General features: G+C 30.6%; 1 protein-coding gene across 12 annotated transcripts; it reads right to left on the bottom strand.

Moving 5' to 3' along the window:
- Positions 1-301: 301 nt before the first annotated feature.
- Positions 302-5590, bottom strand: LOC108460817 (uncharacterized). Of its 12 annotated transcripts, none has more exons than XR_008281720.1 (7): positions 5228-5589; positions 4800-4999; positions 2976-3436; positions 2763-2838; positions 2625-2671; positions 2498-2534; positions 302-1628 (listed from the first exon to the last, which is right to left on the bottom strand). XR_008281720.1 is itself a non-coding variant. In XM_053027218.1 (6 exons), exons 1-5 carry the CDS (start codon positions 5376-5378, stop codon positions 2512-2514), a joined length of 849 nt encoding a protein of 282 aa, XP_052883178.1. In that variant the 5' UTR covers positions 5379-5589; the 3' UTR covers positions 302-1628; positions 2498-2511. The 12 variants fall into 12 exon arrangements, 2 of the variants coding, with proteins under 2 accessions (XP_052883178.1, XP_052883179.1); XR_008281716.1 differs by lacking the exon at positions 2625-2671 and having other exon boundaries at positions 302-722; positions 1482-1628; XR_008281718.1 differs by lacking the exon at positions 2625-2671 and having other exon boundaries at positions 302-695; positions 1482-1628.
- Positions 5591-23797: the final 18207 nt, after the last annotated feature.

Here is a 23797-nt window from a genome sequence, read left to right as displayed (position 1 = left end):
TGATGAAGGCATGGGATATTTTAGTGAAGTTTGTGCCTTCCCTAAGAAACTAATTCATAACATCTCATTTCGCAGATAAGTCAGTAATAAAGGCATCTAAGTTACTATGATCCATGGCCCATGTAAAAGACCATGAACTAGATAGAACTATCATGTTTACAATTTAATTCAATCAAATCCCAAAAAGAAACAACCATCCATTCTCATCAGATCTCTTTCTACCGCTTCAATTTGAGGTGTCATATTAGCCCCAGCCACCTGAATGTTCCTCTCATCTTACAAATACATCCACATTGTCAGGTTCTATATTTACACCAATTTTCTGTTGTTTATTCAATGTTAGTCAAATCATGTTAATTCCGCAATGGCTATAGTAAACCTAACTTTGTAATTTACAAGCTCAAGAAGAAATGAAAGACATCATGTAATCAACAAACAATTTGATGCAAAATTACAGTTGGTAACCTCATTGATTGTGACTAACAATGATGCTTCTATATTCTAAAGGAAAAAAAGGCAGTAACCATTTCTTGACTTGATTTTCGTATGGAGATTTGCTTGGTTACAAATCTCTTCATACAGTACAAAAGCAGAACCACAAGAATAAGCAACGCGTAGCCGAGGCAAAATATAGGGCTATGGCTCAAGGTGTTTGTGAGCTTATTTGGCTACAGAAGGTATTGGAGGAGCTGAAACTGTCAAGAAGGAAAATTATCCCTGTACTGTGATAATAAGGCTGCAATAAGCATAGATCATAACCCAATCCAACATGATCGAACAAAACATATTGAGATAGATCGGCACTTCATCAGAGAAAAATTGAACTCCAGTCTCTTAAACTTAGTTCATTTGGCGTTCGACGAGCAGTTAGTTGATGTATTCACTAAAGTATTAAGTAATAGAACCTTTCATAATCTAATTTGCATGTTGGGCATGTGTGGTATCTATGCACCAACTTGAGAGTGTTGACAGCCAAGAGATTCTTCCTATCACTGTAAATTAGGGATTAGATATACTTGATATTAGGATTATATACTATTTCTTGCCTTAGTTTTTTGCTCTTTGTATAAATACCTATGTTACCATTTTTTAGTATGAGTGAAATTATTCAAATCCCTATAAAATTCATCTCTCAAATATCTAATTTCAACACATTTACTTCTATTTCATTTGTTACCCTTTGCTAATTCACAAAGACGTCTACCATCAATCGGTACTAGAGAGTATAAAATATATGTGAAGAAAAATTCACAGAGTAGGTAAATTTGATTATAAATGCAACAATGCAATGGACTTATGCTATATAATTTAAGAGTTCATTCAGTTATTATATGTTATTGAAGTAATGATTTTACTAAAAAAAAAATGCTTTCTTGCACATGCTACAGGTAACAAAATCCATATGCAGAGCATCGAAAATATAAACCCAACATGCATTCTAAAAATCAGAAAGATGAAAGCAGCAGAAAGCCAGAACTCACCGACATTTTTTTCTACTTATCCCAATTTTTATTTTGTCATGATAATACTGGTAATCCATATAATGAAGAGTAGCCAGTGACAATTTCTCTCAATGTGTTGCAGTTTTAAGCAACTTCATGCTGATAGCCTCTGTTTTTCTCTAGTAACTGCAATTTTAACAGTCAAAGCAGGTGTCTGAAAATGAGATTGTCTAATTACAGAAAACAACAAAGTCAAAACATAAATCAGAAAAAGAACGGTGACAATAGCTGAAACAAAATGGTAGATGAAATTGTGGAAACAAAATGGACCACTGGAGGCTTTCATTTATACTTCCATCATGATTCATCGAAGAACCCTAATCACCTTATACAGGAACATAATGTGAGAAGTTTACTGCATTATTTATCTATAAGCTAAGTTTCTGAAAGTTAATGCAGCTTATAATATTTTGTTACTGTTACAAGTAGTCTATTGATCACAGAGTATCCTATTAAGAAGCTGCTCCAAGAGCTCCAGTGTTATTCAGCCACTTCCCTATGGGCAAAAACAAAGTAGAATTGAACCATCAGCTTGGTTACAAGTTTTCCCTTTTGAAAACTTTTACAGGAAAAACATGGATATGGTAAATACTGAGCTCCACAGAGCTTATTTCTTGTTTAAGAAATTAGTCAGCCTCGGTTTCTCACTGGTACTATACTCATTTCTTTTCTTTATGTTCAGATGCAATTGTGTTCCCATTATGTTTTGCAAGGTAATTTTGAAATTTTAAGATGGTTTCTGAGTAGCAAACAGAATAATGTTCTATTATTACAATTTATATCCTTTGTCTTTTAATTCTAATACCTGATTTACCATGAAAATGTTTTAGTTACTAAACTTATCATGAAATGGTTTTCCATATATTCAATCAAGAAATAATTAGTTAGTTACTTCAAAGTTTGCTTGGAATTCAATTGAACAACAACTTAGTCACTCTAAAAAAGTCAAAATCTTTTGTTACTGATTTTTGGGGAAAAAAGCATATGATTGTTACCTTAAAAGGAACTCCTAGCTTTGCTGCTTCCCATTCCCTATCAAACACGTAAAATTTCATCATCTTTGTCAAAGAACACCAAAAAGATGGAAGGAAAAGTGTAAGTTTTGAGGATACCATAACTTACCCAGACAAGGTTATAAACTCAATAGCTTCTTTTGCAGTCAGCAATAACTATCATACAGCACATACATACATGCTAACTTGCAATGTAGGCTTTTTGCTTAACAAATCCAAATAGTTTCAGCTCAAACAATGCCCTTACCTGGTAGTAGGAACCTGACCAAGAAACAATGAAGCCTTAACTTATCTCAACCTTCATCTGCCTGATATTTGTAATTCTGTGAAGATACAAGCTTCGGAAACTTAATGATCTATGATATAAAATCCTTAAGCTCTTATTGTTGATTGTTTCAGAGCTGACAAAAGCACAAAACGATCAAGTTTCATCAATTTTTAAATTAGTTAAGAAATTTACCTCTGTCTTAAATCAAGTATACTCTCAAGAATTCCTGTCGTTTGCTGCACCTTCACATTTTTTGGTTTCTCATCATCAAGTAATAGTGTTGAAACATTTAATATCGTGAGAAGTTCTTGTTCAATTTGTTTGAGCTGTTGATCCAAATGTTCCAAGAAGTCCTCATAAGTCGATATTGCTGCCAAGCTGCTAGTTCTATTGTCTTCATTAAAAGCTAATGCTTTATGTTCCTCTAGCTCCTTGTGGGCAGGTTGCTCCACCAAATCATCAGTATCAAGCAACAACTTTTGATCTTCACCAACTGTTAAAGCATCAAGGCCAAAGTCCTTATTCTTATTTTTATTGTTTTCAGCTTGCTCCTTCGGAGATATGATCCGAACTGGACTGGAACCATCTTCTTCACCAATTTCAGAATCTGACACAATATTCCCAATTAGTTGAGTTTCTTTGACGTTTATCACCTGAAACCAAGATGACTTGTTAAATATACATATCAAACCATTTAGCTCTTCAATAAGATCCAAAAAAGGAAAGTCAAAATTTATAGTGAAATATTGTTAAAAGAAAAAGGATAGACTGGCTGCATTTATTGGGAGTCTAAATGAGAAAATCATAGCCTTAAGCAGCAATCAATAAAAGGTTGTTAGTGGGAAGTGCAGGTAGAAATGGAAATATAAAGTTTAAAGCAGATAGAACTAGGTATGTTAAATTGTTAATTTGTTAAACTGAAAAGGTGAAGAATCCATCCAAAAGAAACCGTTGAGTTTAAACATATATATACGATATATGTAAGTCATGCAAAAATTTAAAGCACATGGAACTAGGCATGCACAAAATGACAGACTAGCAAAGAAGCAATAGATAAGGAACCATCATTTGAACACCACGAGCATATTCAATATTTGCAATAGACCTTGTTTCAGTGGCAAGGAGTTGTTACATTGAAAAAGTGAAGAATCCATCCAAAAGAAACCATTAAGTATAAACATATATATATAATATGTAAGTCATACAAAAATTTAAATCACATAGAACTAGGTATGCAAAAAAGTTGACCAGCAAAGAAGCAAAAGATTATTAGAACCATCATTTGAACTTCATGAGCATATTCAATATTCGCAATGAAACCTTGTTTCAGTGGCAAGGAGGAGGCTTTGGAACTTTTAGGTTCTAGGTTCAAGTCCCACCATATGTGGGTTTAGTCTAACTTTTCATTGGTTTGTTTGTTTAGTTGATTGATTGCTTCCATGGATGTACAATTTGATATTGCTGACAATTATTTGATTGTGATTGTAGTTTCTAATTGTAATATTTAATCTCATCAACTGGAAAAAAAAAACAGCAGATTCAATATCCCATGTATTGGATAAAGCTATCCATGATACAAATTTTATATTGTTTAGTCGCATGAAGTACAAGACAATATCACCCTAAATTTCCATTAATTACAAAATAGCAACATAATAATTTGAGAAGATAAAACTTCTAAAACCATAAACCACATTTAGGCTTTCAAGACACTGTGACATTTTATCATGCCAATTTAAAAAAAGAAAAATTAAGGGTCATTGAATCCCTTCCAGTTAAACGAAGAAATTATGTTTGTTCAAATTAATGAATAAACAGATATTCCATGCACTTATATAGAAATTAGGTAAAGGAAAGGCTTATTTTAATTTGATTCACGCCGAAACAATAATGCACTTATTACTAATACTGTCTAAACTCATAGCTTAAAACTTCTTATCTGTTAAATGTTAATTCTACTTCTTTGATTCTACCTTTACATTGATAATAACATTATTAATCACAATCTTGTTTTACCTCATTAAGCTTCGTAGCAAGCTTATCCAATAACTCAATCCGACTCTTAGACTTTTCCAAAGCTTGCATAACCTTCTTTTTCTGAAAAAGCAGGTCCCTTGCCTCATTTTCCTTCCCCCCCTGAATACTAACAGCTGCCTGTCGTCGAAGCTTCTCTGCTGCCTCTGATAGCCGCAAAAACCTCAATCTAGCATTGTTAGCTGAATCAACAAAGACCCAATAACTTCAATTTTCTTAACATTCATTCATTCATTACAAATAAAATTAATCCCCACTAAAAACCAGCAACTAGTCAAAAGTCATCATCATGATTTAAACTGAAATGGGTATAGAGTATTAAATCAAAAAATGAAAAAGGGGAAAATGGGTAATTGTGGTTTTGGTGGAAAAATATGAAAAGGGAACAGAGAGGAGATATCAGTGGCTACCTTTGGCTCGGGTGCTCTCAGCTTCAGCATGAAGTTGGTCAAGCTGGTAACGAAGCTGCTCTGTGTTGATTTTGGGATTTGAAGCAAAGCATTTGGGGCTTAGGACAGGCCTGTAACCTACGACAACCATTGCTGCACAATTCATTATCATCTTGGCTTCTTTTCTCAGCTTTCACTTCACTCCCTACCTATAAACTTCGAAACTGTATGTAAACACCCTACATTCGATCGTCATTCATCATCCTTAAAATCCTTATTTAGTTCCACGTTCGTACTTATCCATTGAATTGTTTCATTTCGTTCCGTATAAAGTATTTTGTTTCTACTTTAATCCACATTAGAATTGGCTGGGTGGAAATATTAAAAAGAAGAGTCAATTAGACTAAATTATTATTAACTTTACATTTTTGTTACTTAATTTTAAAAAATTATAAAATAATCGTTGAATTATTCGAAATCATTTAACCAGCCGAATTATTTTAAATTTTTTTATTTAAGTCATTAAGTTGTTAATCTTTTTTTTAAAAGTTTAGCTAGTAAGCTCCAAGCGAATACTTAATGATCGGTAACATACTTTAGATCCAAATCAATCTGACAATCAGTGCCAGAGATTGGAGAAGAAAGCTGTTTAGATTTTGGTTCGTAAATTTATAACATTTAAAGTTATTTCATGAAAAACAACTTAATTAAAAAGAAGAATAAGGGAAAAAAAAGTTTTGATTGGTGTAGGCATGCGAATGGAGAATGCCATATACAACAACGATTTTAATAGTCGAATGACTTAAATGAAAATTTTTTACTAATTCAGTGATTATTTTGTAACTTTTTAAATTTAAGTGACCAAAATATAAACTTATTAATAATTTAATAACCTTAGATATAGTTTAATAAAAGTGATTAGAAATCATTTTGGTGATAAAAAACCATAGGTACCAAGAAATGAATATTTTTAAATAAATTAGATAAATGTTGGTACTTTGTTGCGGCTATATTATCTTATTTTAACCATTTTTTTTACAACAGTTAGAGTTATTTGAATATGGTGAAGTATATATGATAATTTTAAAGTACTATAAGCATAAAACGATGGATGGTGCGCATAGGCATGGTTGAACACGTCTAGTAAGCTGACATTAACATTAGTAATGTTTGCTTGTGCAATGCGCATTGCTTGAGCAATTGAAGGGGTGGAGAAGGATTTGAGTATATGATACTAGAGATTGATTTACAAGGCAAAAGGTTCAATAATGGTAGTGATATTGGTCGAAACAGGTGGTACGTTGAATGGTAAAACCATAAGTAAGGTGTCAAGTGAATAAGGGACTTGTGAGCTATAATAATAAGTAAGAGCAAGGATTTGGCTAATTGTGGGTAAGGGGTTAAGTAAGCTAGGATTGGTGGATGTGGATAAGATGGGAATGACACTAGATGTGAAATTTTTTGGGTTTTCTACGTTGTTAAGTGTAGAGGTGTTCAGTCGGTTAATTGATCGGTTAACTGATCCGAAATAACATTAACTGAATTAATCGACTCTTTAAAATTTTTAATCGTTAACCGAACGAAATTTTTTTAAAAAAAAATTAACTGAACCAAAAAATTTTCGGTTAATTCGGTCAGTTAACCGAATTAACCGAAAATTATATGTTTTTAATTTTTGGTTAAAATAAGTATAAAATTAACTGAATTAATCGAATTAACTAAATTACACAAATTAACCAAATTAACCGAATTATTTGTATAAAATTATATGTTTTTTTATTTTTATTTTTAGTTTTAGTTTTAGATTTTTATTTTTATTTATTAAATTATTTGTAATTTTTATGATTGGGTTGGGTAATTGGGTTGGGCTGGGTACTTGAGTTAATATATATTAGATTGGGTATTTAAATTTATGTTGGATTGGGTTTGAGTGAATAGTGGGTTATTTATATATTATAATTTTATTTATTAATTTCTTCGGTTAAACCGAAAAATTTAGTTAATCGACCGGTTTCGAACGGAATTAACCGTTAACCAAAAATTCAAAAAATTATTAACTGACCTCTGACCAAATTAATTCGGTTAACCGACCGATTAACCGAAAAAATTCGATTTTACCTGAATTTTGGACACCCCTAATTAAGTGGGTTGATTTTAGTGTTTGAATGGTTATTGATTGTTAATTGGAATGGTTTGGATATCGATAGGATTAGTCTTAACGATGGGATCCATGTCCTTTTATTTAGATTTTCATAGACAATTCAAAATATTGATGCTCTTAAGAAGAAAATGGGTTGGACTATTTTTGTTACTAAGAAAGGCTTCGAGTCAGCAAAAATAAAAGGAAAAGTAAAAGAGCATCAGAGCTTAAGTTTTGAAATGTTGTTCGATGCTTAAGTTAGTGAAAGAAAGATAATCAAAGCTAAGAAAAATATTTTAGTAGAATGAGAATAACTTCTTAAGAACATATTTTGAGATTAATAGAGCTAGATATTTATATCAAGGACACTTTTACGTCTGTGAGATACTAATTACATGAGAGTGTGCATTATAAAACCATTCATTATTGGTTAGGGTACTTGGAATTGTGCCTTCATGCTTTTTGTTGATTCTATTCTCTAATTTGTGGCTGGTAGTATGTACCGGATTGATGGTCCCTAATATATGTTATTTGTCAACTAAGCTTTCTTATAGAACTTCAACTTTGGATTTTACTAATTTTAAGATGTGGGCTGAGGAGCTGGGCCAAAATTATATTGCCTTTTAACTTTAAAAGATTCTTATATCTTTTATTTGAAAATATTAGTTATTAATTAACAAAATTAGCTACGCTTTTTTTTAGTTGGTGTAATAGTAAGATACATTACACTCTTAAGAAAATATATGTTGATTCGAACCTTGGAAAGAGTATTGTTGAGAGGAGTATTCATTAACCTTGAATATTAATCATAAAATGGATATAAAGAATACCAAAAATAATTGAGCTTCTAATTTAAAAGTTTCCGTAAGCTAAATTGGGTTTGTACAAACCTAACACCATATTCTTTTTTAAATAATTTATTTTTATCAATATTTAGTAAATATATATAATTTATTAAATATCTATACATAGAAAACTTAACATACTTTCAATTGTAAATTTAAAAACAAGTTGGATTAGGTCTAAATCTTCAATATTTAAATTAAAACCTAATGTTTAAAACTAATATTTTTAACGAAACCCTTAAAAAAAAAAACCTTCAAGCATAAGTGATAAGTGATAACCCAATCATTGGGTGACGTCTACTTGGAATATCAATGGAGAAAGACTAAAGAATGAAGCCATTTGGGAACAAAGCATTGGAATTGTGGTCACTTAAAATGGTGATCACAAAGAGAGAAAGAAAGAAACCCAAACATGGATACAAAACAAAAGTGTTGTATTCATAGAGACCCACCAAAAGCTTCTTTTCAGCACTTTCCACCTTATCAATCACACCTATACCTAATTCGAGCTTCAACCCTCAAAATGCTGGCCTATTTATTTATTCCTTTCGATGCACGCATCTTCTTATATTTTTGTAGCAGCAAGCTATCAAGATTTTGGCCCACATGTGAGAACCATCACATGATTTGATACTGGAAGAGCTCAGTATCTTTCATCCAATAAAACATCCGACTAGTTTGAATTTTTTTTTCTCTCCTTTTACTTGTATAGTTATATTTTTTTTTCCTCAAATTTGATTTGATAGAACATTAATAATTTAAAATAAAAGGAGGAGATTTTTTTTAAATTATATCAGATGTCACTTTAAAATAATGTTATTTTTATCTTGATCATTCTAATTTTTTTTGTCAATTTAGTCACTGTCATTAAAAAAATTGATCAAAATGGTCACTCAATTGTTACTCTTAACGAATTATTCATTGGACCTAAAAAAAGAAAAAAAGAAAAAATTTTCTTTTACCCTTTTAAAAATTACAAAAAATTAAAGTTAACCCCTTAGATTCCTATAAAAAACCCATATCAAATACTGCAATAATGTCGATCTGATATCTCTAGCAGAAATTTTGGATTTTAATATTAGTTTTTTATAGGGATTTAAGGGATTAACTTTAAAAAATTATAATTTTTAAAGGGACTAAAAGACCAAATTTTCTTCTTTTTTTTTTTGCAGGCCTAGTCAGCTATTCATTGAGGGTTTAATGATTATGTGATCATTTTGATCAATTTTTCTAACGACAATGACTAAATTGATAGAAAAAATTAAAGTGACCAAAATAGGAATGACCCCATTTTAGGATGACCTCTGATGTACTTTACCATTTTCTTCTTTGAGAAATAGGAATCATATTCATCAAGTGTATCAATTACAATTTTGTTGGATGCATTCACCAAATAAGAAGGAAAATGAAACAAGCATTCATCAAAGCAGACCCTAGGTACAATCGAGACCTCTCCACTAGACAACAAATTTTTGTATCCTAGGCTCAATAAGACACTCCATCAATTATCAAGACCTTTCAGATGTCAAAGCACGCTTTGAAGAGCACTTAGATTTGAGATAAACACAATCATCACCAATAGGTTGTGGTAGAGATTTGTTCAAAAAAGGCTAATCCTAGTCCTAAAAAGCAAAAGATAAAAAAGAAAGGCCACACAAAATGGTTCCTCTAAAAGGAGCAATGGCCTCAAGACAATTAACACATCCCTTGGTTGGAGGCGCACCTAGGAGTCCAATCTAATGTACCATCCCTCCATTGAGTACATTTGTATCTCTACTCGTGGAGTCAACTACTTCGATAGCCAAGATTGACCATCTCCCTAATTGGAACTGTAGACGGCATAATAATCGTTATGAGTATTTGAATCAAATGCTCACTTTGATTCTTTTACTGGATTACGGACTTGTTTAAACTACCTACTAAAGTAAGTTGTCTTTCTCGCAACGTAAACATTTATACAGTGCCACTTATCATCAGTTTGAACTTATACAATGAATGAGTTAACATTTGTTTGTCACAATTTTGCCATGTATGCAAAACATGAAAGACAAAAACATAAAAATAGAATAGTGAAATGTGAAATTAACTTTATTTATTTATTCATCATTCAAATACATAGAAAATAGTTATATGTTTACTACAATACGAGCACATTTCTCAATAGTCACACCCGTTGTCGGAGCAATTATGAACATATAAAATTCAAATAAAAACATAAATATTCAAACATAATCATTTCAATTCATAATCATGTTGTACAACCTTTCCCATGTTTTATATGAGCTTACATATGCTCTAAAGTTAACCCGGAATTGAATAAGGACTAATTTGCAATATTTTCATAATTTCAGGTCAACATCGCGACGTGAGGGAGTGCTGTCGTGACATGACATATTGACTTGGATTGTTGTGATGATGGGGTTTCTCGTCACACCATGACCTGAAATCCAGATCTCATCACGACGGTCATCATTTGACATCGCGATGTGGACTCTGTTTTTTGGCAGAAATTAGGCATGTTGGTACCTATTTCAAACCAACAAATCCAATTACACATTTGGTGCATATTTTCACACTTGTACCTGTATAAAATCAACCAAAATTCATACCAAACATTGCATATAACCATTTCCAAAATCAAGTAATCCAAAATGCCTCAGTTCGGCACTAAATCATATCAAAACATGCCAATTTCACTTATTTAAGTTCAAATTTACCAACATGCTTATAAGTCATTCAATATCATCCATTTCCATACCATGTCATACTCAATTATGCAATTATAAATGCCATTCACTCAATACAACCTATTACCAACTCAGATACCCAAATTGGTACAACTTTCACAATATTAACAATAACCAAATTCAAACCAAATCTATAAATCCAAAGTCATCACATAAATTATAGTTATGTACATGCAACATAACCGGGCATTAAAATGATCAAAAGACTATCGAATCAATAGTAGGATAGTGTAAGCTTCTCATAGATGCGATCGACATGTTTTGCAAGTTGGAGATCTATAGGGAAAAGGAAAAACAACGGGGTAAGCATATTGAATGCTTAGTAAGTCCATAAGCATTAAACAACAACTTACCTTGTTTTACAATTTAATACAACAAACTATTCAACTTGACAATTTTACCTAAACATGACAACCACATATCAATAAGTGAGTTCATTATATAACCAATTCATATAGTGATTCAAACATTTAACATTTCGGTTCAATTCAATACCATTCACATGGAATCATTAATTCAATACCATTTGCATAATTCAATTAACATTTAACCATGTATAAACCAAACTCATATCATTCCATTGTCATTTTTAATTTTCATTAACCATTTAGCTCTATAAACTCTAGTATAAGAGTCATAACATTTAATCATGTATAAACCAAACTCATGACATTTTGGTTCCTTTTTTGTTCGAACTCAGGCTTTTACTTGCATCAAAGTATAAAAAAAAAGTATAAAAGTCACGCATACATAGTTCATCATCCACTCAGGATTAAGTTATGCCACACTATGGATGTCACAAGTAAATAAATCCATAAACGGATTCAAGATATATTATGGGGTCATCTGCTTTGATGCTTAATACAAAGTATCTCCCCAATTGGACTTGATAAAAAACATATTAGTATTTCAATTAGTTTACTCATTTTCGATTAGACTAAGGACATGTTTAGGGTTGTCTACTAATATAAGTTGTCTCTCCATATTACAATTTGACCACGTAATACCGCTTAGTATTAGTTGAACATTAGATAACCAGTGAGCTAATATTTGCTTTCATTTTTCTTTGTTAGATAACCAGTGAGCTAATATTTGCTTTCATTTTTCTTTGTATGAAAAAACCATTGAGGAAAATGTATAAAGAGTATTAATGTAATTCATGAATAATTTTATTAAACTAATCTGTTAAAAAAATTACAAGTATACAAATAAATTTACTACACTTAGGGCATTAGATCCAACATAATATGATAGCATAAGATTCTCCTAAAGGAAGGTTATAAGCTTACTATAGACGCTCAAAATTGATTGAATCTAGCAACAAAAGAAATTGTGCTAAAAGAGGTTAAAAAGTAGATAGATGCATGTATTATGTATGCTATTTTAAATGGTGAGTTGTTGAGTCCTTCCTAATGTGTTTTGAAGAAGGGGGCATGAAGGTTGTGAAAAATAAGAAGAACGAATTGATCCCTGCCACCTTGGTAACTAGATGGAGAGTTTGCATTGGTTATTAAAAATTGAATGATTCCACTTAGAAATTGAAGAGCGTGCTTTGTTCAATTCTTTGCTAGGAGAGCTAGTTTTTCCTCCAATCATTTTAGTGAGGAAGTAGTGTTGTTGGTGTTTTTAGTAGTGGCCCTATCATTAAAAGCAAGATCATTTCCGGCTTGAACTTTCTCCCTTTCAATCACCTTTAGGTTATTTCAAATGTGCAAAGCAATCAACTCACCCATCTTATATAATCAACATCTTTGGCTTCCTTAATGACAACCATTTGATTGCAAATATCTCTGGCAGAGACTTTAGAACTTCTTTCACTAGTTTGGCCTTGGAATATTTCTTTCCTGAAACAAAAGCTTTATTAACAATCAATCCCAGCAAAAAAAAAAATAAACATCAACAAAATTATTTTATAATTATTTTATGTTATTTCTTATTGTATTTTGTGGTTTAAATGTCTAATTATTAGATTTTGGCTTATATTTTCATTTTTGTGGAACAGGAAAAAAAATTGAAATGAAATGAGTTTGGAGTTTACTTTTAACATGATTTATGGTTTAAAGAAGTTTAGAGCTTTCTAATGAAGATAACAAATTAAGAAACCAGCTCTAAAGCTCAAATGAGAATAAAAGTTCAAACAATGAGCTTTTTTTTTTTATTTCTCTGGTGTACTAGGCTAGGACCATATAGTTGGAATGTGAGACAAAATTTATCTTCGAGTGCAATGTAACACCCCTTATGTAACATCCCATTTTTTAATGGTGTTAGAAACAATAATTTTAGGACCACAATTTCGACTAATATGTCAATGTTTTATTAACTATTTTTTATTATAGAGTTATTACAAGGTCGTATTAAAATTTGGTTAAGAAATTTTAATGTTTAGTTGGTTATATAAGTAAAAAGGGTCAAATCGTAAAAGTTGTAGAAGTTGCTATCTATTAGTAAAATGTGTTGAATGGCTATAGAAATGTGATTAATGGACTTAAAAGATAAATATACCATATAGGTATATATTGGATGACTATGGACATTAGTTTGTTAGTTGTTATGTAATTTTTTTAACGGTAAAAAAGTAATTAGATAAATAAAACTAAATCAAATTAAACTAAAATGAAGTTATCATCTTCCTAAAGTCACTACTAAAATTTTAAAGGGAAAAACACCATTGAAGAAGCTTGGTTTCGGCTTGGTTAAATTCACTTGCATGGAATGTAAATTTTTACCCATTTCTAGTGATTTTTATATTTTTGTGATTGTTTTAACTTAATCTAGCTAACCTGGGGATTAACAAATTGTTAAATGTTTTAGATCATGCCATTGATTATTTTGAAGTGTTTTTGAAGTTTGAGGATAGATTATTAAGTTTGGTTGTTAAATAGGATTATTTTGTAAAGTAATTTTTAGTGATTTTAATGTTTAAGGATTTAATTGTTAAAGTTGTAAAATCTCATAAAAATATGGTGAAATTATGAATTATTGGATTTTTCAAGGACCACAGGAAATTCGGCTAGCTTGGTTTAAGCTTAAATGTGTTCAATTTGATAGTTTCAGGTTTTGAGGCTAAATTGCATAAAGAGTAAAATTTAGGGGCAAATTTGTAAAATATGATTAAAAGGACTTAAATGCATAAATTTGATTGTTTATGTGATTTGAATAGATTTAATTAAATTAAACTATACTTTAGATCAAGAATCTCAACGATCAGAGGACGTATAAGGAAAAGAAAAAATTGTCAATTAATCCCTTATAGTTTAATTACTTCAATAGGTAAGTTCATACTATTTTTTGTAGTTACAATTTGTTATTAAATGTTGTTAATATATATAATGCTAAAATGGAAATCAAACTATGTTGAAATAAATTAAATTCTGTGATAACTCTGATGGATCGAGTAAAAGTTTCTTACACGAAATTTCTGAATGATTCCCGTTCTGGACCGAGCTCCAACATTTGTTGCGGACTCAGATATACATGTGACATGGATTTAGCCTGGATTGGTAATCCGTTATCGTTTTAAAGGTTTAGCATGGACTGGTAACCTTACCTGTATACATAGCCCTGGCCAGGCTATTTTTCTGTGTTGTCAATGGTTTAACCCGGATAGGTAACCTGACACATGTATTTCTGTATCCGACTAGCTTTAACGAGCATTAAATGTTTCCCACAATTTTGTATTATGTTCTTTTACAAAGTTCCATTAGAAAATCAAAGGATATATAGTGTATTATTAATATGGACAAAATATGAATTTTGACTATCCATATGATCGTTATTTGCTAATCCGGAATTATTGAACTTTGTTATGATAGGGATAATAGTTTGCATAGCAATTTGAAATTATCTATTAAATGAATAAGGTAAGTTATTAATTTGAATTGTATGAGCTTACTAAGTATTTTATATCGTTACACTTGTTATTATGTTTTTATATATTTTGGATAATCGGAGAGTGTCAATCGGATCAACGGAGCTCACACTTATCATCTTCTAACATCGGTAGATTTTGAAGTCTTGAATTGTGGATACTTGTAACATGTATATAGGATACTTATTTTGTAAATGTTGAACATGTTTTGATACTTAGTTGTAATAGCACTTATATGCAAATGTGATGTATATATTGTATGTTTCGCCCATTGGTAATGTGTTGATAAAGGTCATGTTTGAATGGTATTTTGGATGACTATTTGGTAACAAGTTATATATGTGAATATTGTTGGTTCATGATGTTAGAATGGATGGATTGAACTAAATAGTTGTTGATTTAACTATGAATTATATGTGGTGTCAATGAGGGCACATTGGTTACTCATCTAGGTTGGATGATTTGGTATAATTTGGGCATGTTTTAATGTGTTTTGAATAGGTTAAAGTGGTTGGATATGGGTTGGCTTGGTACCTAAGAAATGATTGATGTTTTGCCTTATTTTGGAAGCCATTTTAGGTACAGACTGTAATACCCCTACCCGTATTCATTGCCGGAATAGGGTACAAGGCATTACCGGAGTTTACGAATTAATTTTTTTTTATATTCAATATAACCCTTTTATATATATCTAACCTTCCCTGTAATATTAAATCGAGACCAATCCACATCAACCAAATCAATTCAACATATTTTCATGATAGATTCATGCATTTATATAAGATAACGTCATCACATATCTATAACCAGGTTTGTTAACCATACTAATGGCTAACTTTACATTCATTTCACGTTAACATTTACTTTGTTAGCTTATACATGCCATTGATTTGCAAAATAAAGTTTCTTTATATACCGAAATCCTGAGGTTGACAGTGTGATGGTGTCTCCGACCAAATCCAACCTCCGAGCTCTTAACACTACAAAACAGGGAAAAAGGAAACGGGGTAAGCACTTTGTGCTTAGTAAGCTCATGTAACAAGAATTATACTTACCTAATATTTTCAATACAATATAATAAACATTCATATATCCATTCAATGCATTATTACCCTAACATGCACAAACTCAACATTCAAGTTAGTACAATAATTTCCATGTATCAATAATATATATACCATGATTGATGAGCTCGTCAATACCATGATTTCCATTTCCTTGTTATTTTTTCATATTTATCCCGTTGAATTTATCAGAATTTCGATGGATTTTCAGAGGTACACATTTAGTGTACAATTCCGGCCCGTCAATTCATATTCATGTGCGCACATATCCATTTCGAGAGCACACTCATGAACCTCAACCTTGCAATGGATTACCACCGAGCTAAATCACGCAATATAAACTCATAGAGTATTGTCGGGATTACCACCAAAGCTAAATCCTACGCAACAAATTACTCTAATGAGCTTGGATCTGAATTACCATTCCAGCTAAATTGAGACCTAATTGGATTACCCGTCCGGCTAAATCCATTTTACACATATTCTTCGGAGGGCTATATCAGATAGGATCACCCGTCCGGCTAGATCCTTTTTACCGTCAATTCCTTTTCAGAGATCCATCGAATTTTCCTTTCATTCAACATGGATTTCTTCCCATTTTATCAAATATATCAATGTTTCATTAATTTCCATATAATGAACATTCAAATCATATTCATATCAAAAACATGCATTTCAAGCATTTAAGAATATAATTCAAGTTACACGAACTTACCTTGATACTTGTTTGTAAACAGTAAAAATCTACTAATCCCGAACTTTTTCCTTTCCTTGATTTAGCTTCGTATTTGAATCTTCTGGATTTGGTGCAAAAATTATGAAATACCAGCTTAGAGAACCCTCCTATGGCGTTTCTAGCTGCTGGAATTGAAGAGAAATGAAGAGAAATCTAGATATTTCCTATTTAGTCCTAGTTTTATTTAGTTAATTTTGCAATATTCCAATTTTACCCTTAATTTATCAATTTTTCTGCTGATTTCATACCTTTGCCGTCCAGCCCAAATAAATTTTGGGTCTAATTGCCTTTTAAATCCTTTCTCATTAGACTCTTAAGCTATTTAATCACTCTAGCAACTTTTACACCTATTACAATTTAGTCATTTTCATTTAATTGACTACCCAAACATTAAAATTTCCTAACGAAATTTTAATACCACATTAATAACATTTCATAAATATTTATAAAATTATTTTTGACTCGGTTTTACGAGATAGAAGTCCCGATACCTTATTTTACCCAATTTCTTCAATAATTTTTTTTTCTAACTAATCACTAAATCGATAAAATTTTCCTATCAATATTTTCATACGATTTTCCTATCATATAAATTTTCAAGAAAAAATATTGAAATAAATTTCTCTTTAAATCGGATCTATGGTTACGAAACCATTATTCCGATAACCTTGAATTTAGGCCATTACACAGACGACCTGGGACACGGGTTGTCACACGGTCGTGTGCCACACATGGTCACACCACACGGCCATGTGGCCTATTAAATTTTTTGTGTAGGTTGTCCCACACGATCACAGGTTGTTATACGGTCGTCTAGCCCTATTTTGAATCGTGCACTATTTGGCACATGGTTTGTGACACAGTCATATGACCCTATTTCGATTTGCATACAGTCGAGCACACGGTCTGGCAACACGACCGTGTGACCCTATTTTTGAATTGTACACGATTTGGCCACATCGCCTGGGCTTTGTCACACAACTTGGGCACACAGCCGTGTGACCCATATTTTCTGTTTCTCTTATATTTTTCTGTTTTGTTTCAAATTAATCCTTGATTGTTTCTAAACTGATTTTTAGGTTCCATAAGCTCGCTATAAGGCACGCAATGTATACATGCTATGAATAATTATTGTTTTAGAATTTTTGATATTTAAATTAATAATTGAATGGTTTTATGGTGTTATTCATTTGATATGTGTCGTAACACTCCGTAACCCTAATTCAATGACGGAGATGAGTTAGGGGTGTTACACTTTACTTGGAGTAAACCAATACCTCACGAGCAAAGGATGTCACAAATTGAATACTAAAGCTACTCAACTCGACCGTAAATTTAAGAAAAAAAGTTTAACATAATTTGACTCCTTTGGAGTTATTCAAATCATTTCTAGGCTTTCTCAAAAGTTTGGTTATAAATAGGGGCCAATTGGAGCTTATTCGAGTCAAAAGAGGGTCAATGTCGCGACACTAGAATGATTGCATGACACTGAGAATAATTTACTCCTATGACTCTAATTTCGCGACATTAAATGTCAAATGTCGTCACACTAAAGATAGATTACTCTATTAACTTCAATGTTGTGACACCAGAGACAGATTGCCCAATACATATCTGAAACACTTAAAACCAAGTCTAAACAATCATAAGTCATAGGAGTAAATTTGTGATTACTCTATATCACTTCTAAACATTATCAAACATGATTCTCCATTAAAACATCATGTAATTCAACATAGAACTCAATCATAATTTAACTAAATTTGTGAGGCTAACAAAATGATCAAGTTCTATTAAAAATTTCCATTAGAATTCTTTCACATACACACTTGGTTTAAACCTATGTACATGCCATAAACTATAACCAAAAATCAAAACTATACTTTCTCCCAAGCTTCGGTATGTGATGAGATAAGTAGAGGTTGATCTTCACTCTAGAACTTCAAGTCTAATCTTCACCTACGCATTAGAAAAAATAATGCGTTAAGCTTGTGAAAGCTTAGTAAATACATCAAGAATTAAACTTTTCATTTAAAAATTTAACCAATACAAATGTGTAAAAATAACTTATGGAATAAATACTATCATACATGAAATTCATTAGAAGATAACTACAATAGAATCTCAAGCTTACAATTTATAAGTCACTTACCAATCTCATTGTTAAATTCACTCACTATTAAAATTTATAACTCAATTGTAGACTCAATAGAGCATATATGATATGCGGAAAAATCAATAATTTGCACCAAAGTGCCACTATCACTTGCACCAAAGTGTCACAATCACTTGCATGGATGAAAATTTTCTAATGGCAAGTCATTTATATCCCACTAGTTCTCATTTTGTATACATGAGCATTTAAATATTTAATTTCATTACATTCTCTTAACAAATAAATGCAATTCAAACTTTACTCTTTTTATTATTATTACTATTTAAGCCTTATTTAATAAAAGTCAACAATCATCAAATTTCATTTGACATTTATTTTATCATTATTTAACACTTCACTTAAGTGCTTTATCTTATTATCTGCTTCACTTATCTAACTTTTATTCACTTTGCAATTAAGTCTTTTTTCTCCAAATTCACTACACACAAGCTATTCAAGATATTTTAAGAATTCATCTTCATTTTCAAATAAGTTCCATAATACACATTAACATTTTCTTATATAAATAAATCTCATAAATATTACAAAAATTAATTTAACAAATTCTCACTCAGGTTTTAATTAGGTAAGTGAAAATTTTGAAGTACTTACAATCAAATACTTAGAATGAGCTCTTTTCTTCTTCTTTCACTCCTTTTCCCATCCGTCTAATCTAATCATTTCTTAACTTTAAATTTTCACACGTTTACCCAACTCTTTTCAAAATTTTACAATTTAGTCAATACCTCAAATTAATTTCTCTCAATTCAAAAGCCTTTTTTTTTTTTTATATTCCTTAAGGTATCCAGCTACTTTCTCCACTAACATTAATAATCCCTATTTTATTTACTTCAAAAATTCTAACACGTGCAAGTTCCAAAATGACATTGTCCTCATCTCAAGGGTGTTAGATATGTTACATGCAATCTATTTCTACTAACACATTGGGCCAGCGCCAGGAAACCTGAAACTTATGATTTTATGCTAAAATGAGACTTTTTAAGGGTTCTTTTGAGGTCTTTTCACTCCTTATTCTATTTTTAACATACAAATAAACATGATCAAACTTAAGTCTAGTTGCATATTAAATAATTTTTTTTTGTGTTTTTCTCTCAACATATGTTGTTAAACTCTTCTAGCCAAAGAGAATTCAAAGTTTTGAATCCACAAGCTTGTGAGATCTAATTTATTCTTTATTCTTTGGTACTTACATATTTTCTGCTTTAATTACAAATATACAAGCTTGTTGAATATAGAATCTGTATTGGATAACTTAAAATATTTTCTTTATCAATTAGAATCGTTAAATACTTAACTGTTTGATTATTCTAATACATGTGATAAATAACAGTGTTTCATGTCGGAGCATACAATTTATGTTACATGGATATTTAATCTAGTCTAAATTAATCTTGCTTGTGAACGTATATAATTGAGTCATCTAACTTTTAAGACTATGATAAATAAAACCCTTCACACTTTATTATAAAGTTATTTCTTAATATGAAAAATAGTGAACGTGTTTGAACTTAAGTATCGAAGACGTAATGATAAAATGGTTGGTAGGTGTCAATTACAATTTTAACTTTGCATAAACGAGGAAACCAATGCAAAATATAATTCCTACCAAAACTGAATCAAGCAAACAGCTTAATTTGACCTTTATAATTAGCTCCCCTATCAAACCATAGATAAAGCATGAACTAGTCAACATGCTTATTCATTCGGTGAATCTACAGAACGTCACTGTCTTTTCATTTTCTTTACCAAAGAATAATATCTTCTTTTCGTGGAGAAGATGAGTGATAATTATTAAAATAAATAAGCTTTGGGTTGAATTGATTCTCCATCTCCTTGCCTAAACAACACTTTAGTGGTTGAGAATGGCAATCAAGACAGGTTCAAAGATACATATGAAACCAACATCATACAAAGTCATCAACTTCTTTGTTGGAGAAATTCTCTTTGTATGCATTTCAAAACATTTTTGTAAAAAGCTAGAATTGTTCATAGCCACCGATCTGTTTCGAGTTAAATTTAAATTTATATTTTTTAGTATCGAATCAGCCCGGCTTGATACCTTTATAGTTTATGAATAATAAAAATAATTTTATATTAAATTTAAATAGAAAATTATTTTAAAAAAGTAAAAGTAAGTCTTTTAGGTGTGCATGGACACAAGCCTTGCTCGATTTGAAATTTTTTTTAATATATATTTTTCAAATTATGTTTTGATATATAAACTTGATTAAAAATAAACATGAAGAGAATCTCATGCGATGGCCTGATAATTAAGAGTATTCACTGTCTCGATTATGATCTGAATTAGATTCGCTAGTCGTGTTAATTATTCGGCTTTACCTTATTATTATAATTTAGTACCAAAAACAAAATAAACATGATTTATAGTTACATTTTAATACAGAAATGTTTTTTTTTTAATTCTTGATACATTTATACTTTTTTTTTTTGTAAGAAATATATTCAAATCTCATTTTTTTTTGTAGTATGAAACTAATTAACAGCAGCATGTTTAATTTGAAAAAAAAAAAGCCCACAAAAATTCAAGTCTATGTTTCAATTATCATGTGAAACATGGTCCATGCTTGGATTTTTTCCAAGGGAAAGCGTGTTACACTCGAAAACTCATTTAAATTTTTCGAATTTAATTTTATAAAGAGTAGAGATTAAAGTTTTTGTCAAATATTTATTGATTGAGTCTTAATTTAATTGACATTGATATTATTTTTAATGTAGGAGAATGTGAGTTTAAATATCTTAAAACATATTATCTTTCTAATTAAGGACTAGACTTTGTTAATAAACGAAGATATATTATAAAATTTATAATGAAATTAATGTTTAAAATTTTTTATCATATTTATATTCAATAAAGTATGGTCCAAATTTGATTTAAATAATATTAATAAAAAATATTTTTAAATATTTTAGTAATACTTAAACAATGAAATGAATCAACAGGCAGTGTCAATCTTAAACACGCCTAGTACAGCAATCTGTGTCGTGTCATGGACAGCTCTGATCAGCAGCCGTACCACTCCAAATTAATGATGATACCTACTCATAAATTGGCGATGCAAAATCAATGGGTAAAAAGTTATCTCAACTAACTAGAGGACAAAAACGAAGACAAGGCCGAGCCCCATAATTTAGTACAATTTCTTGCAAAACCCTTGAAATATTTTAAAATTAATATGGTTAATAATTTATGGAAAAGCAGATAATCTTCAAAATACAAATACAAGAATTGATGAATTTATGCATGGATTATGGACAAATATGCTCAACAATATAGCCATGAAGAACAACGGAACGACATCTTCTATCTCTAATATGCAGAGACGTACGTAGTTTCTCATGTGCATGAGATGTTTTATGATTGAGGTTATTCAAGTTTCTCCTAAAAGACACCATGTAGAACCCATTAGACAAACATAACTAAATGGAAACGAAGGGCTTCATCTCTTGCTTTTTTTCCCTCTCTCATTCTGCTAGGGAAATGGTCCTTCCACTAAAATGCTTTTTACACATATCGATTAAATTTTGTGGATCGATCAGTATATCAGACTAAATAAAAAAATTGAATTAATTTTTAATGAACTATTTAGAATAGGTAAAAATTTCAAAAACCGAGATAAAAATAATAATTAAACCGATTTATGATTTTTAATAACACTACTTTTTGCACCATTTTGTGTCAAAATGACCATCTAGATTTGTTAAAAAGTGAAACTATGAGCATGGCAATGAAATCATCCTGTTCTTTAATTATGTTGGGGTTCATAAGGTTTTTCTTTTGTGGTACAATAATTTTTCAACACAAATAATAGGGAATCATGTTGTTTTTCTTGAAGTTTGTAATCTCTTCACTTTTGGAATTTCTGTTTTGGGTTGAATTCAAGGTTGAGTTTTAAAAGATTGACCATCAATGATATACACTTTTACATCTATTTCTTGTATTTTCTTCTTCATTTTAAATATGAGTATACTTAATTATAGCTCAATCACATAGACTTTTCTTATGTTTCATAATTTCCTTTAGGAGTTTATCTTTGACTTAGTATACACCATTAAAATCAAATGATGATATATTATTTAAATATTTTATAATACACAAAATTATATGTTGTTAATATATTAAATATAAATTCTTTCTGTACAAGTTAATATTTAGTGCACAAATAATATATAATTTTATGCACTATTCATTACATATTGAGGTATTGTCTAAATTTTTTTTCTGTATTAGAAGTTATATTGCATTTTGGTTTATTTATTCAAAAAATGAGTAAGTTAGTCCTTGTACGGTATATCATAGAACAAATTGTCCCTTTTAGTTAAAATTTTTATCCATTTGTACTGTTAAAAAACTGATTTGGCTGACAAAATAATCAGATAGTGACATGTGACGTGCCATGTGTACCACATTGTTAACATACGATGACCAATTTTTAATAATTGAAATGGATAGTTTGATCTAATGTACAAAAATTAATTTATCTATTTTTTAAAGTAAAGATCAAAATGCAACACAATTCTTAGTCCAGAAACCTTCATACTACATTTATTACGTAACTAAGTTCATCATATATATCATACACAATATCATTTAAGTTCATTGATTTGATCAATGATTCATCCACTTTATGGTGAATGAATTTGTAAAAAGGAAAAAAAAAATTATTGTTAGCCAGGTACATATTTTGAATTGCATGTCAAAACAAAACAGCTGTAGAATCTTTGTGAAACACACATTGAACAATGAGTTGTAGTGGCGAATCCATTTCTTCTGCCCTCAACATAGAAACTTCACCATTTTCATATGCATTTCCAGAACATAGAGTTGACACCATGTAAGCAGCCTTCACAACAGTTGCTTGGGAAAAGATCTTCATGTGCATCTATCTATATGCACAACATAACAAATATTTATATTCCTCGGATTTTATGCGTTCTTTTTCCTTTTGCCTAATACAACAAACTTATTTTCTTCACTTACAGCATTTATATAAGAC

Source organism: Gossypium arboreum, chromosome 4, assembly GCF_025698485.1.
Source record: "Gossypium arboreum isolate Shixiya-1 chromosome 4, ASM2569848v2, whole genome shotgun sequence".
NCBI lineage: Eukaryota > Viridiplantae > Streptophyta > Magnoliopsida > Malvales > Malvaceae > Gossypium > Gossypium arboreum.
Note: the sequence above shows the minus strand (reverse complement) of the source record. Positions and strands in the feature narration are given on the sequence as shown.